At 35.5% G+C, this 16,098-nt stretch overlaps 1 protein-coding gene across 1 annotated transcript; it reads right to left on the reverse strand.

The window, feature by feature from the left end:
- Nucleotides 1–9,041: 9,041 nt before the first annotated feature.
- On the reverse strand, nucleotides 9,042–15,187 carry LOC126674832 (uncharacterized). The gene is made up of 6 exons (XM_050369356.2): nucleotides 15,103–15,187; nucleotides 10,551–10,794; nucleotides 10,329–10,473; nucleotides 9,953–10,246; nucleotides 9,766–9,873; nucleotides 9,042–9,509 (listed from the first exon to the last, which is right to left on the reverse strand). The coding sequence occupies exons 2-6, from the start codon at nucleotides 10,790–10,792 to the stop codon at nucleotides 9,042–9,044; spliced, it is 1,257 nt and encodes a 418-aa protein (XP_050225313.1). The 5' UTR covers nucleotides 10,793–10,794; nucleotides 15,103–15,187.
- Nucleotides 15,188–16,098: the final 911 nt, after the last annotated feature.

Below are 16,098 nucleotides of genomic sequence, written 5' to 3' on the forward strand. Positions count from 1 at the left end.
AAACAGGATTCTCGAACGGGAATCCTGTTTCAGGCCTGGTCTCGAAGACCAGGTGGTTCTCGAACGAGAACCAAGCCCAAAAGGGCTGTTCTCGTTCGAGAACAAGTTGGCCCTTAGGACCCTTTCGCCAACCCCTTTTCGGACTCGATTACGGCCTGTCTCCACTCGTTTTTTTAAGTCGTTTTCTAAATAGAAAACCTAGATCACGCTGCTTACAAACCCTAGCTGCCTTTATTCATCCAATTCTCTGAAGTTTCACTAATCAAAATCACTCTTGAAGTTTGCTGGAATCGTCGGTATGTATGTTCTTGATATTTCAGATTTTACTTTTGAACGGCTTTCCGTATTTTGATTCGTTCTCTTTCGTTTCTTGGTCGAATCCAGTTCCGTTTCGTCGATAAGATTATAGACACACGCCTCTTCAATTCCCATCCTTGTTTTCGCCAAAACGGTACGTAATTCTATGCGATATGGTCGCCGCCGTTTCATCGTATATGTACGTATATGTTTCTGTTTCTTGATGTTTTGAGTTACTGCCAATTGGAGTTGCTTTGTTTGGTTATGATTTTGTCATGTCAATGATCAAGAATAGCCCGGCATGTTAGTTGTTATTTAATCTAAACGTTTGTTTCGGTTTTGCGTTTATGATATTCAATCTCGGCTCCACGAACGTATCTCTTCGTTCTTCGTCACTGTTACAATGGTTTGTGAGTTGAGTTATTGTTAGATTATGATTAATGATATGGATTGATTGTAGTCTTGAGTATTTGATTTAGTTTTTAGAGTTGAATTCTTGATTTTAAAGATTGGCAGTAGCTTAATAATGGAGGTTGTTTGAAAGGGTTATGTATGGCGGGTTTCTTTTGAATTGAAAGGGAGAAGATGGTGAAAAAGCTCATTTGATCACTCAATTGTTTTGCCTAAATCAAATAAATCCCTTAAGTTAATTTCTTTTGGTTTCGATAATAACTTGATTTTAATTACAAAATTTATATACGTAATTGTTATAACTTAAATTAATATAATTACTCGGGTAATTATAGGTAATTTTAATTGAAATGTCTATTTTGGCTAATTGGCGATTTAGTCCCTAAAAGTTTCTAAAGCTATTTTTTAGCAAAGTTATAACTCTTGGACTTCTAATTGAGTTATTATTTAGTAAATTAAGAATGGAAATTTATTTGATTTTATATTTGACTAGAGTATCATTTAGTCCTTAGTTGGCTAAAGTACAGTTTAGTCCCTATTTGGCTAAAGTACAGTTTAGTCCCTAAACTTTTATTGACTTAAAATATTTGAGTTTTGGTTGTAACTTGGGTTACTTGAATTTATAAGATATTAAATTCTATTTTAATATAGATAATGCTTTATCTAGTATTTTAATTTATAAACTCGGGTTTATAATTTAATAAAGTTTTGGTTTGGGTTAGACTGTGGTCGCCCAACAAGTGGGAAGAAGCTTGGTAGTTTTTAATAACTCGGCTGACTCACTAATATAGATTTTAACTCGGATTTATTTAAATTAATTTATGTACCATTTTAAATGTGATTATATGATTTGTACCTTATAACTTGGGTTATATTTTGGAATGCATTTAATATAAGTGTTTATTAAATGTGACTTGGTTTTGCATTGTGCTAGTCCTATGTGGTGTCTAGTACTCTTTAGAGTTAGGGTCTGATTTTAATTATGATTTTAATATTTTATTTAGACCCGTCGACTGTTCGTACTTCAGAGGCGAACCAGAGTTAGATTGCTTGTCAGGATCACGTGGATTTAGCAAGCAGTGAGTTTATATCTCTATTTACCTCTTTATTAAGCAAATGTATTATTTTGTATATATATATGTATAAGCAGCTTTTGAACTGTTTTCGGCATTGTGGATTTGATTTGGAACGTGCTACTCGATGGGCATCATCGGGACTGCGTGCGCACCGGTAATGATTATGGTATTGAGGTAGGTTTGAGATACGTCTCACCTTAGTGAGGGCACCGGTGGAAGATACGTCTCCTGGGCTCACTATTTATTAAGTGATAGTCGGGGATCGGTTCTTGAGATACGCCTCACCGACACGACAATGGATTTAGAATTGTGGCTTAGGGTTTCATTGATAATCCATAATGAAAATGTTTTATTAAACGTTTTAAAGGTTTTTAACTTAATAAATGTAAATGGTTATATAAACTCTACTCAGTAAATCTGACCCCGTTGTTTTCCCAAATTTTCCAGGTTTATGATTTGAGCGTTTGGTCGATCTCCGTTTCTTCATTCTCGGAGGTTCTTTATTTTATTTCAGAATAAATGAGTCAAACTGTTTTGAACTCTTAGACCGCAGTAGTAGTATCAGTATTTATGTCTTAGTCTTATACGTTTATATTTTAGACTATTGATTGTTGAATTGGTCCATCTATTATATTATCAGCTACGGCATGATTACAGTGTTTATGGTTTGCCATGCTATTGACATTATTTGAGATAAGCGTACTTTAAATATATGCTGTTTATATGTACTGCTAGATTAGGCTGAAGTCTCGGTTGCCCCCCGAGCATGTGATTTTCTGCAGGTTTATTGTTTAAATATAATTAAGTTGTTATCCGCAAGGCTTGCTACGGGTTTTGGTACAACCATACCCATACCCTAGCGCCGGTCACGATTCATGAAAATGGGTCGTGACATAGCTGGAAGTCAAAGAAGCAACAAGTTGTTTCTCGCAGCTCAACAGAAGCTGAATATAGGTCTATGGCCACAACTGCTTCAGAAGTCACTTAGTAGTTATATCTTTTGACAGATTTTCAGATCAATCATTCTCTCCCAGTGCATTTCTACTGTGATAATATTTCAGCTCTTCATATCTGCAACAATCCAGTTTTCCATGAACGAACCAAGCACATTGAACTGGATTGTCATTTCATTCGAGAGAAGATTCAAGCTGGAGTCCTTAAACCGATGCATATTCCTACAAAGCAGCAACTTGCTGATATCTTCACCAAAGCATTGAGTCCTGCAGTTTTTCATGGATTGCTAAGCAAGATGAGCATTCATGACATTTATGCTACTCTTGAGGGGGAGTGTAAAGAGAGTAGCTAATTACTTAACTAATAAGTTAGTTATTTATTTAATTCATTAGTTAGTTGAGTTTTATTACTCTGTAATTCTTTCTATTTTAGCTAGTCTAGACTCCATAGCTTGTATATAAACTGCTCTGCTGAGCTCTATTCGGTTTAATCAAATCTTTTGATTCTCACCTCTAATCTGAAATTGGAGCATTCTTATCATTTAACCTCGAATCTTTTTCTTTTCTTGCGAGGTTTATTGTCTGCATACCAACTTCCTTGTTCTATTTTTATAAACTGTGAATATAATAAAGCCACAAGAAGTAGCAAAAACTTCGCTGCTTGGAGATTTCGCACAAGAAGTGGCAGCGACGAAAATTTCTAAATTACAGACGAAATTTCCGTCGCTAAAGCCACTTCAATTTAGCGACTGAAGTGGCTTTAGCGACGAAATTTTCCATCGCAAAAGTTAGCGACGGAAAATTTCGTCGCTAACTTGGTCGGACTGACCAAGCAAAGTCCGACCAAGTTAGCGACGGAATTTTCCGTTGCCAAATTTTGCGACGGAAAATTCCGTCAGTAATTGGTCGGGCTTGGTCGGTCAGCCCGACCAAGTTAGCGACGGATTACTGACGAAAACTTCTGTCAATAATTTAGCGGCAGATGGCTTTTTTGTGTCACCAACGATTTAACGACCAAAAATCTATCGGCGGATACATTTTGTCGGTAATCCGTCGCTAATATTAATTAGCAACTGAATTTAGGTGTTTAGCGACGGAAACCTGTTTTCTAGTAGTGATTCCAAACTGATCCAAGTTTCTGGGACTGAAACAGATTCATCCAATAATAAAAATTCATTATAATTACTTAATTAGTGAAATTGGTTGATTAATTAACCAAATAAAATCATAAAAACTGAAATGAGTTGCAAATATGTTTTGATACACTAATGATACATAAAAAAATACATAAGTGATACATGTTTAAATAATTCTGACACGCTGACACGTGGCTGTTGTGCTTTTTTGATACGCGTGTCAGACGCGTTACTGACGCGTTTTGATAGTTGTTTAACATGTATTACTCACTTTTTTTAATTTAAGTGTGCCATGTGTCTATTATTTAGTAGTTGACTAGAAAATGTAAACTTTCTCCTTATTTTGTTATGGATGTAAAGAATTTGGATTTTAGCTATTTGAGTAATATTTGATTTATTTTGAAATGTTTTTATTTTTTTCTCAAACTTAAATCTTATAGTGTCAAAATCATAATGTTTATTAAAAACTGCTTAAATCGCTCAATCTTTTAATTTTAACATCAATTGAAGAGGGAGTATGCACATGGAAGCTGCGAGTTTCAATAGAGAAAGAGACTAAAAGAGTAAAAAGTTAGAAAATGGGAGGTACCATTAAGGTATTTTAGGTCAGAGAATTTCGGAGGAAATTTGGGGTTTTTTTTAATGAGTCGACATATTGGCAAAATGTGCCACATCATCAAAATTAGAAAGGGACCAAATTAATAAAAATTATAAATATAAAGATTAATTTATATGAAAAACATTAAAAAAGAACCAGATAAAGAAAAGGGGTAATGTTATAAATATTTATCAACTTTACACGTTTTTTTATTTTAATCACGCTGTTTAAAAATCGTCATTTTCATACACCAACGATCAATTTTTTCCAAATCCATACACTGTTCAAAAATCCGGCGAAAATTACTGACGTGTCACTATTTGGTTCGTTATGACATATCACTATCCGGTTGCCTACTCAGCAATTTTCACCGGATGTTTGAACGGTGTATGAATTTAAAAAAAATTGATAGTTCGTGTATGAAAATGAGCATTTTTAAACGGCTTGATTAAAATAAAAAAACGTGTAAAGTTGATGAATTTTATGACATTAATCCTAAAAAATTGGTTAGTCACTTTTTATTATTTTTAGCATGGAAGTTTTTAACCTCTTAACGGTGAGTGAGGCACATATTTATAATTTTCACCCATAAATGACCGATTAAATAAATAATAAATAATATAAGAATCTAATGAATAATGGAGTAAATTTTTAAAGAGGGAGTAGCTAAATAATAAATTAAAAATTGAAAACATATAGAACTTTAATGGAATTATTTTCCAAATACCTGTTTTTGATAAAGTATTTATACCATTTTGGCTCATCTTTTCCTTATTTCCTACGCTACCTAATAAGCTAATTTATTTACCAAAAATACCCACTATATAAAGAAGCCTTAGAGCACCTCCAAAAAAACTCTTTAAAATTGCTAAACTCTTTAATTTAGAGAGTCTGACAACAAATTAAAACTCCAATGGACTCTCTATTTTTTAAATTTAGAAAAAAGAGTGAAAATGGCTCTCCACATGTAGAGAGCCATTTTCACTCTCTACTTCAAATCTTAAAAGATCAAATTTAAATTTCAAAAAATAAGTTAGTTAGTTTTATTTTAAAATATAATATTAATTATTTTTAATATAAAAATTGAATAAATAAATAATTAAAAATAAAAATAAATTTATATTATTAATATATATTATTAGTATTATTTTTTATAAAAATTAAATTAAATAAAAATATTTATATTAAACAATTCATTAAATTAATGTTATTAATATTTAATATTTTTTATTAATATATGTATAAATTTAAAAGTTTAAAATTAATATAGAGAGTCCATTAGAGTAAAAATAAAAATATCATTCTCTATTTTAAAGATGCTCTTTATTTTACTAAAGATGCTCTTTAAAATAAATAGTACCATTGGAGATGCTCTCATCTCATTTTAGGTTAAACATTTGCATATCCACTCTTTTTTCTCTCTCTTCTCTTCTTTTTTTTTTCTTTTTTTTTCGTTTGATTTTCAATTTATCTCCTCCGGTTACTTTTCCGTTCGTCTTTTCCGTTCGCGCTTTCGTTCGTCTACTTCCGATGGATTTCTCGTTGTTTCCGGTCGTTTTTTCGTTCATCTTTTCCGTTCGCGCTAATCCGTTCGTCTCTTCGTTCGTGCTATGGATTTCTCGACTCGTTTTTAGATTTGTGTAATTTTTTAGTTTTTTTTAATGATTTAAATATTTTGTAAATAAATTATTGTAGATCTAAAATTTTTTGTTTATAAAATTGTTCTATTATTCATATAATTGATTATTTTGTCTTTCTTTTATTCATAAATTTGTTTATTGCTACTGATTCTGTAAAAAAACAAATTGATTTATGGTGCATTTATAGTAATTTTATAATATATTTACGTTTTTGTATATTTTTGGTGTATTTATAGTGTATTTCTGCCGTTTTTTAGTATATCTATGGTGCATTTACAGTGTTTATGGTGTATTTGCAGTGTTTCATTGTGTAGACCACAAAAAACACTACAAAATACCATAAATACACTATATATACACTAATCTTACACTATAAAAACACTATATATACACTATTGTTACACTATAAAAAAATAAAAATAAAATTTCAGAAAAAAAATCTAGAAAAAAAAATTATTAAAAACTGAAAAATAGGGTTGTGCAATCGCTCGGTTCGGTCGGTTTGGTCGAGCGAATCTAAAAAACCGAAAATCGAAATTGGAAACCGAATAAGGTATTTGTGAAATTAAAAAAAAATTCATAAATAAAAAAAGTTAAAAAAAAATCAAAATTTAACAAATAAAAGTGTAAATAAATTAACAAAATATGTATTCGAGAAAATTACTACAACTTTAATTAAGCATTAATTTTATTATCTGGTATTCGAAAATTCCGATTAAGTAAAAACGGAAACGTGGGGATCTGCAAGTCATAAAAGCTCCCCCTATAGTACATATTCTATTCATGATTCTCGAATTTGACACCATAGATTCCTTATCACTTCAACCAACGTGTTGGTATCAGTTTTCGAATCCAACTATACTAATTCATTAAGCTAATGACACCTAAATTTATTTGTTTTTTTCTTTGCAAATTGAGGACATTCATGTTTATTTGCAAATTCTTGAGTGAATAACACAGCTAATAATCAAGTATCTCTTTCTATATTTTTCAATTATTTCCTCAAGCTACGCTTCGAAACTTCTTAATCATGTTTGATTCTTTCTTTACGATGTTAATTTCTTAGTCCGCAAGCTACGCTTTTACTCCTACGCTTAATCCGTCCATAATTAGCTCTAAATACTCGATATTCACCTAATTTCCTGAAACACTAACAAACACTATCAAACATAAAAATGCCAAATAATGTACTCCCTCCGTCTCACTCTAATTGACAAAATATGGAGTTTTTGGTGTCCCATTCTAATTGACAAAACTAACATAACTATAATTTTTTCCTTTAACTTTCCATCTTTACCCTCATTTAAATTTAAACTTTTTACGGGAAAATGATGAATATTTAATGAGAATTTGACTAATATACTAATAGCATTAATTAACTCCATTATCAATAGAGGGGTATAGAAGTAACTATCTACGTCATTTATTAGTTTGTATTGGTTATTGTAATTTAGTTATTTTGTCAATTAGAGTGGGACGGAGGGAGTATAAAATAAATACTAAATGTGATAAAAACCGAGTAAAATCGACCCTAATTATAGGAGTAAAATACTCCTATCATTGCCCACAAAGTTAAGTTATGTGTTAATTCCCATTAATTACAAGTAAAGGGGGCAAATTGCTATTTAAGTCCAAAAAGAGAAATCAATTATGGAATAGAAAATAGATGCATGGATTGTTGACATGCATCGACAGAGATTTGTTGATATGGAAATGACAATGAGCTTGGACCCCCTCTCCTTTCCAAAGTTGGAGCATACATATCATCGAGGCACAACTTTTTGATGGTTAAAAGGAATGTAGCAAGAGGTAGAGGTTTAGTAACACAGTGTGCAATCTCATTGTTAGTAGTAATGGAGAGAAGATGAATCAGACCAGACACCATGGATGACTATATTTTTGGATCGTTCGTGAAAACAGGATTATGGGTCAATTGAATAGTTGAAGCATGATGCAAAAAATTGCAAGTATACAATATCGTGATTAAGTAATAAAAAGTAAGTAGAGTGTCGAATCTACGAGAAATGAATCTAATACCAAAATAGGTAGTTAAACTATTATTTGAGCAATTAAAGATGAGATGTTTTTGTATTTTAAATGAAACTAATAAAAATAGAAAATAATAATTTAAGGAATAAACAATAACGACAAATAACTCAGAATATTGCTTTCGTATGAATTATCTATACCTTACAAATCTAACTTATATCAATCAATTTTAATTGTTACATATAATGGAGGATAGATTGAAGATACTAGTTTAATATTCCTATCTATTGCTAGCCTATGGATTATACTACTAGAAAACAGGTGTTTAGCGACGGAAATATCTGTCGCTAAACACCTGAAATCCGTCGCTAATTACAATTAGCGACGGATTACCGACGGACTCCGTCCGTCGGTAAATTTTGGGTCGCTAATTGTAATAGCGACCCAAAACACAGTCTGTCGCCAACTTACCGACGGAATATGCCGTCGGTAAGTTGGAGGCAGAAGGTCGGTAAATTGGTCGGCCAGCCGACCAATTTTCCGACGGATTACCGACGGCATTTCCGTCGCTAACTTGGCGACGGAAATTCCGTCGGTAATTCCGTCGCTGTTTCTTGCAATTGGCGACGGAAAATTCCGTCGCCAATTGCAAGAAACAGTCGTGTCATGTTAATTTAGCGACGGAAAATCCGTCGCTAAAGTTAAAAAAGGTAGTCGCTAAATTACCTATTTTTGGCAAAATTTTATTTTTTTACGGCTTATTTTCATATTTTTTCTGTTATTCGTTAGACCTGTTAAATATACCATTCACATACATAAGAAACAATAAATATATATAACCAAATCCGTAATATATATATAAACGTCAAAAAGCATACAAAAAACATTAATATTAAAGTATACGAACAAAAAACATAAATATGTCCAAGTGTATCACAAGCCTACTCTAAACTGGTGGTGTCATCAGCAGGAGGGGGTGAGGGTGGTGGGAACTGCGGGCGTAACTCGGGTGGGAGTGTAGTCATCAGCCGTGCAAGCTCAGTACGGATCCGCTCGTCGAAACCCGCCTCCACACTACGGATCCGCTGCTCGACCCGCTCTTCGAAACCCGCCTCCACAGTACGAATCCGCTGCTCGAGCCGCTCCTCAACCTCCCTAGCAATACGCTGCTCTATGTCCTCAGTACTAACGTTCCCCTGCTGGGATGATCCGCCGCGGCGCAATCGGCTAGCGCTGCTCTGGCCGATGTAGGATGCTGAAGCCGATCCAATACCGTAGACTCGCTGCTTCTTGACTGCCTCGAGAGACAAAAACAGCTCGTTCTCGTCGATCGGCTCTGGAGTCGACGAACTCCCTTCTCCAGCTGCCTGAGACTGTGTTGCTGCAGCAAGCTCTGCCTGAAAACGGTCCTGAGATTTAAAAAATACAAATTTTTAAATTAGTTAAACCTACATTTCTAACTAAAATTGGGCAGCATTTTGTCTATAATTTGATCATCACCCATTTTTCAGGGACATCCTGCAAAAACTACAGACACTCTGTTCAACTATAAGTAACAGCAATCACAACACCCACAACAAACACGTAAACATCCTATAAACAACGTCTATATAATTAAAGTTATATATAAGTCATATTAAACAGTCACTTAAGGTTAAAACTTACATTTTTATCCTTTGATCTCTTGTCAACAAAGACAGTCCGATCTGCTTTGGTCAGGTGCAACCGTACATGCAACTCAGCCAAAGTGGGCTCTCGACCAAGCTCCTCAGTCTATTATATGAAATGAACAAATTAATTAATAGATAAACAAAATATTTAACATGATTATTAATTAATATTAAAAACATACCATAACTGTCTTATGCCTCGTAGCCGATCGCGATCCTGCGGTATGTCGAACAGGTCCGGTGCCAGCTCCGGACGGCTCACTCATCCGATTAGCTCGTGCTATATCGGACTTTTTCTTAGCCTCAGCAGTATCCCAGTCTCGCTTCCATGACGCCCAAGTATCAGCACTAACACTGCCCTCTTTTTTATCCGGCTTCATGTTGTGGAGAGTATCTTTATACCGATTGCCCGCATGTCGGTAGAAGACCCCTCTAATCAGATCCTCAGGGTAGGTCGGGTCCCAGCAAAAACCCTTCTGCAAACCATTAAAAAATAAATATAATTAGAAATCAAAAAGAAAGTTAAACATATATTTAAAATTTTAAATATTTAACAACCTTGAACTCCTCGAAGTAGAATCCCTTATGCTCTGCTGTAATCTTCTTCCACGAGGAACCCTCAGCAAACCATCTAGATCGGAAAATGGGCAAGATCGCCCTAGATGCTGTCCCGCTGTCGTTCCTGCTATCCAGTAATTTTTCTCTGCACATTACAAAAAACACTTAGTTTTCACATTTTTTAAATTAAATTATTTTTTAAAAAAAAGTTGTCAATCATACCTTGCAGCATCTGGTGTAACTCTAACCCTCCCAGTCTCGTCCGTCGCTGGTGGCTGGCCCTGTGGTTGCGGCTGTCTCGCCGCTCTCCGCGGCGCAGGTCTAGCAGCTAGCACCTGCTGCTCAGCCCCGGGATCCGAGTCCTCAGGGGCATCCTGCTCTGGGTCGCCGCGTCCACGTCCGCGTCCCTGAACTGTATCCCGACCGCGGCCTCGGCCGGCAGAAGAACCACCTGAACCTCTCATATCTGCAAAAAAGATTACAAAAAAATATTCGACAAGAAAAAAATAAACACAACTATTATAAAAACCATAACACATAATTTATAATTAACAAAATAAAATTACCACATCAACAAATGTAAATAAAAGTCAAAATTCTACATAAATGACACTTAAACGAATCATGCAATTTCTATATTATCTGCCGCTCCAATGTCTTCATCGTCTGATGAAGATGGTGGATAATCATCTTCCGTCTCCATTAATGGAGGGTTGTGTAATGCAGCCTCGTCCGCCTCGCCATTCGGATCAACTAAATTTGTCGGTTCTTCATTTGTTATGACATCGAGCAGATGATCTGCACTATCATCTTGGAAAGCTGGAACAGTTGTTGCAGGCATGTCTATCTCAGAGCGAGCTTTTATCTTGCATACTGCCCACCAGTCTTTTTTGTCTCGCCTTTTGCTAGGATAAGGTAAGTAATGTACTTGATCGGACTGTTCAGCTAAAATGAAGGGTTCATATTTGTTGTACCTCTTTCTGTGATTAACATCCACTATGTTATACCGAGGATGGGCTAACATACCAACTTTTTTCGTAGGATCAAACCAATTACATTTAAATAAGACCGTCCTTTTTATCAGTAGAGCTGGATACTCTAACTCGATAATGTCAGTCAACACTCCATAAAAGTCGCTTTCAGCCGGACCGTAGAGTGATCCTTTTACACAAACTCCGCTATTCATTGTAACCCGATCCTCCCCATATTCTTCAGTATTGAATTTAAACCCGTTCACACAATACCCCTTGAATGTTTTGACCGATCTAAGCGGTCCTTCTGCAAGACTTAGAATATAGGGATTGGTACAGACAGTTTGGTATTTCACCTGTAGCACAATTATTTAAACGGATCAACACGATAATATATACAACTACGACGATAAAACAACATAAATACTTACATGTTGCTCGAACCAAAAGGCGAATTCACTCTCCAACTTGACTACAACTTCGGTCTGTGTGATTTCGGGGTTGATTTCATACAACTCGCCTTCAAAAACTCTATTTACAAGAATACGAGCGAATTAAGACAAATTGTATAAAATTCTTCAATATTGAACTTAAATGTGGATATGAAGACATACTCTCTGAAAGGTTCGATTTCAGTGCAATTCAGAAGGATATAGCTTCGGGCAGCATTATATTCAGCATCATCCAGATATCTGTTCCGAGAAGCACCTATAGGTCGCCCTTTCGGTTTGAAAATGGATAATCTGTCGACATCATCATCAACGTCCATTTCGCAAACTTCATTTCTTTGCATCCGACATGGTAGCATCGGATCACCATCCTTGAAATAGAAAGATGCAAATTTCGCTGTTTCCTCTAATAAATATCCGTTGCTGATGCTTCCTTCCACTCTGCCTTTATTCGAGACCTTATTTTTTAGTTTTCTCAGGTATCTGCATAATCAAATAATTAGTTCATGCATGTACCAACCACTCGATCGATGAAATAGAACTGTAGATGTAGTACCTTTCAAACGGATACATCCAACGATACTGAACAGGTCCTGCCATCATAGCTTCGTATGGAAGGTGTACCGGGAGATGTTCCATCGAATTAAAAAAACTCGGTGGAAAAATACGTTCCAACTTGCACAGTATCTTCGGGATATCAAGATCCAATCTCTCAAGATCTGCCTTTTTCAGCGATGTGGCAGTTAATTCTCTGAAGAAGATACTTAGCTCAGTTAAAGGTTCCCACACTTCGGGCGGAAGAAGCTCCCGGAGAGCAATTGGCAAAATTCGTTGCATGAAGACATGACAGTCATGACTTTTCATGCCCATCATCTTCAAACTGTTTAAATCAACACACCTTGACAAGTTGGACACGTAACCGTCCGGAAACTTTAACTTTTGAATCCATTCGAGCAAAATCTTTTTTAAATCCCTGTCCAAAGCATACAAAGCCTTTGGATATCTACCGGTTTCCTGATCTTGTGCTAGACCGGGACGATCACAAATCTTATTCAGCTCTGCCCTAGATTTTGCCGTGTCTTTCGTCTTACCAGGTACATTGAGTACGGTATTAAAAACGTTGTCAAATACATTTTTCTCAATATGCATGACATCGAGATTATGCCGGATTACATTTGTCTTCCAATACGGTAAATCCCAAAAGATACTCTTTCGATTCCAACCACGGCCTTTAGATAGATCAGCATTCGTAGCCTTAGCATCTGTCTCATAAGCCCTCTTAAACCCCAGACCGTCAACCTCTGCTAATACTTCATCTCCAGTCCTCACACCTCCAAATTTGTGCTTTACTTGTTTGCCTTTTCGAAATTCAGTAACATTCCGACGAAAATGATGGCCCGTAGGTAAAAATTTTCTGTGGCAATCAAACCAGGACTGTTTACCACTATCGGGCAACGTGAATGCCTCGGTATTTTCCATACAATGCGGACATGCCAGTCTTCCTGATGTGCTCCACCCAGACAACATTGAATAAGCGGGAAAGTCATTAATTGTCCACATAAGCGCCGCCCTCATTTGAAAATTCTGCCTCTTTTGAACGTCATACGTCCGAATTCCAGATTCCCACAATTGATTCAACTCCGCTATTAACGGCTGCAGGAATATATCCATCTGGTCTTTTGGATTTCCAGGTCCCGGGACAAGTATTGTCAAAAACATAAACTCATCCTTCATGCACATGCCTGGAGGCAGATTATACGGCGTCACAATGACTGGCCAGGAAGAATATTGTGTTCCAAAACTACCAAATGGTTGAAACCCGTCAGTACATAAGCCTAGTCTGATATTTCTTGTTTCATCAGCAAAATCTGTATGCAACTCACTGAACCGTTTCCACGCCGGAGAGTCAGAAGGATGACACATCTTCTCGTCTTCCATTTCATGTTCAGCGTGCCATGTCATATGTTTAGCCGTGGATTTGGAAGCGTACAACCTTTGCAGCCTCGGAGTTAAAGGGAAATAAAACATTTTTTTGTAAGGAACGTTAGCCCTTCTTTTGGCCGAATTGCTTTTCGTAACAGGTTTCCACCGAGGAAATGTGCAAACTTTGCAGTGGGTTAAATCCTCGTCCGCCCCCCAGTAAATCATACAGTTGTGCAAATAGCACTCAATAACCTCAACCGGCAACCCGAGACCTTTCACTAGCTTCTTGATATTAGCAAAAATTTTCGGCATTTTGTTGTTCTCTGGAAGCAGTTCTTGTAATAAACGGCAGGTGTCGTCAATTAAAGATATCGACCCCTGATGTCGACACTTAATATCCAAAATTTCAACAGATGCGGACAGGGGTGAGTGTCTGCTATTTCCGGGCCATATTTCTTCTTCTGCCGCACTCATCATATCAAAAAACTTCTGAGCTTCTTCATTCGGGGTCTCTTCCTCAAAAACTTCAGGACCAGCAGCATCAATAACCATTCTCTGACCGGAGTTTAAATCTCCCCCTCCCTCATTATAGTAATCGTATTCATTAACCGGCTGCTGAACAACAGGAGGGACATTCACCTCACCGTGGTGAATCCAGACATAGTAATCTGGAACAAACCCAGACTGCAAGACATGTAGTTTCACAACTTCGACATCTCGAAAATTCGTATTTCTACATTTTGTCCTAGAACATGGGCATTTTATCTCTTCTCCATTCATACACTCGGGATGTTGTACAGCAAAATTCACGAACTCTTCAAGATTAGGGAAAAAATCTGGCGGCAGGAAGCCTCTGTCATGCCTCGTATACATCCAGCTGCGGTCTGGATTCATTTCTGGAGGACGTACAATTACGTACTGGTTCATAAGCTCAACATAGCAAAGTCAATGTAATTGACTGCTAAAAGGGTAGGGTCCTATCCCATTCGCAAAACTGGCGCCCCATAATTCGATCACGATATATGCATGAATACGGAAAAAATATTCGGCAGCCTTCCGGCGTCGTTCCCCAGGTGCATTACATAATATAGGGTGTGTAACGCTAATTATATATTCCGTAAGGAATAAGCGTTACACAGCCTATATTAAATAGCCACCCGGAGAACATACGCCAGAAAACTACCGAATATTTTTATACCATATCCATACATATATGTTTTTTCGTGATCAAATTACGCAGACGACGGCAGTTTTACGAACTGTACACACGTACAATCCCGTGTCGTTCAATCGCTTGAACACACGGGACGGGTTTCTACGGCTAGGTAAGATTTTATTCGGTGTGAATAAAATCTTTGTTAAATAAAGTTAATTGTTATTCAATTTACTCTAAATACTATAAATTGAATACAAAAATGCAGTAACACTTACTTGTTGAAGAGCAGAACCGCAATAAATAGGAGATAAGCGATGTAAACAAACAACAGCGGCTATGATCAGCGGCTATCAGCAATCTTCAGAAACAAACCTACATTAATAGTTTTGGATCAGATTATAAAAATACAAATTAATACTTTATCAAGATACATTTTTTTCAATTTTCTAAGTGATATAATATTTTTAACGAAAATCCGGCAGCATTTCCCCTAAAAATGAGCATCACCCATTTTTCAGGGAAATCCTGCAAGCAAACAATACACATTTCCACATAACCAACACCATTCATCTAAACTGTTTCATATTACAGATAGTATTATATTAATTACAGTTATTATTAACTAAATACGCTAAATTCTCAAAACTAACAAGTAACACAATTAAACGTATATTTACGATTACAATCCAATTCACATAAAACTTAACCAAATTAATCAACTATTAAAAAATTTAACTATTCTATTTACATGCATAGCCTAATTAACTAACATCTAAATAAAATAGTATTAATAAAATAACCTAATTTTACCAAGCAAAATAAAAAACAATTCTTTTCAATTCTTTTCAATTACAAATTTAGTCTACTTTACTAACCTAATTTTAATAGATTTACACAAATATAAAAAGTAACCTAATTTTATATAACTATCATATTATTATAAAAGTTACCAATTTAAATAAAATGTAAATTTAAATAATACCAACCTAATTTAAATAAACTTACAAATTTTAATAAACAATAATTTAATCTAATCTATTAATATCAATTAATCTAATTTAAAAAAACACCTAATCAATTAACAAAACTAATCTAATTTAAACCTAATTTTAATAATATTAACTAATCTAATTTAAACCTAAATTTAATAAAATAAACAAAACTAATTGAATGATTTATACTGACCTGAGACCGGAGAAAGGCAGCGGCACCGGCGGCAGTGGAGGGTGGCCGGAGACCGGAGAAAGGCAGCGGCGCCGGCGGCAGTGGAG

Source organism: Mercurialis annua, linkage group LG1-X, assembly GCF_937616625.2.
Source record: "Mercurialis annua linkage group LG1-X, ddMerAnnu1.2, whole genome shotgun sequence".
NCBI lineage: Eukaryota > Viridiplantae > Streptophyta > Magnoliopsida > Malpighiales > Euphorbiaceae > Mercurialis > Mercurialis annua.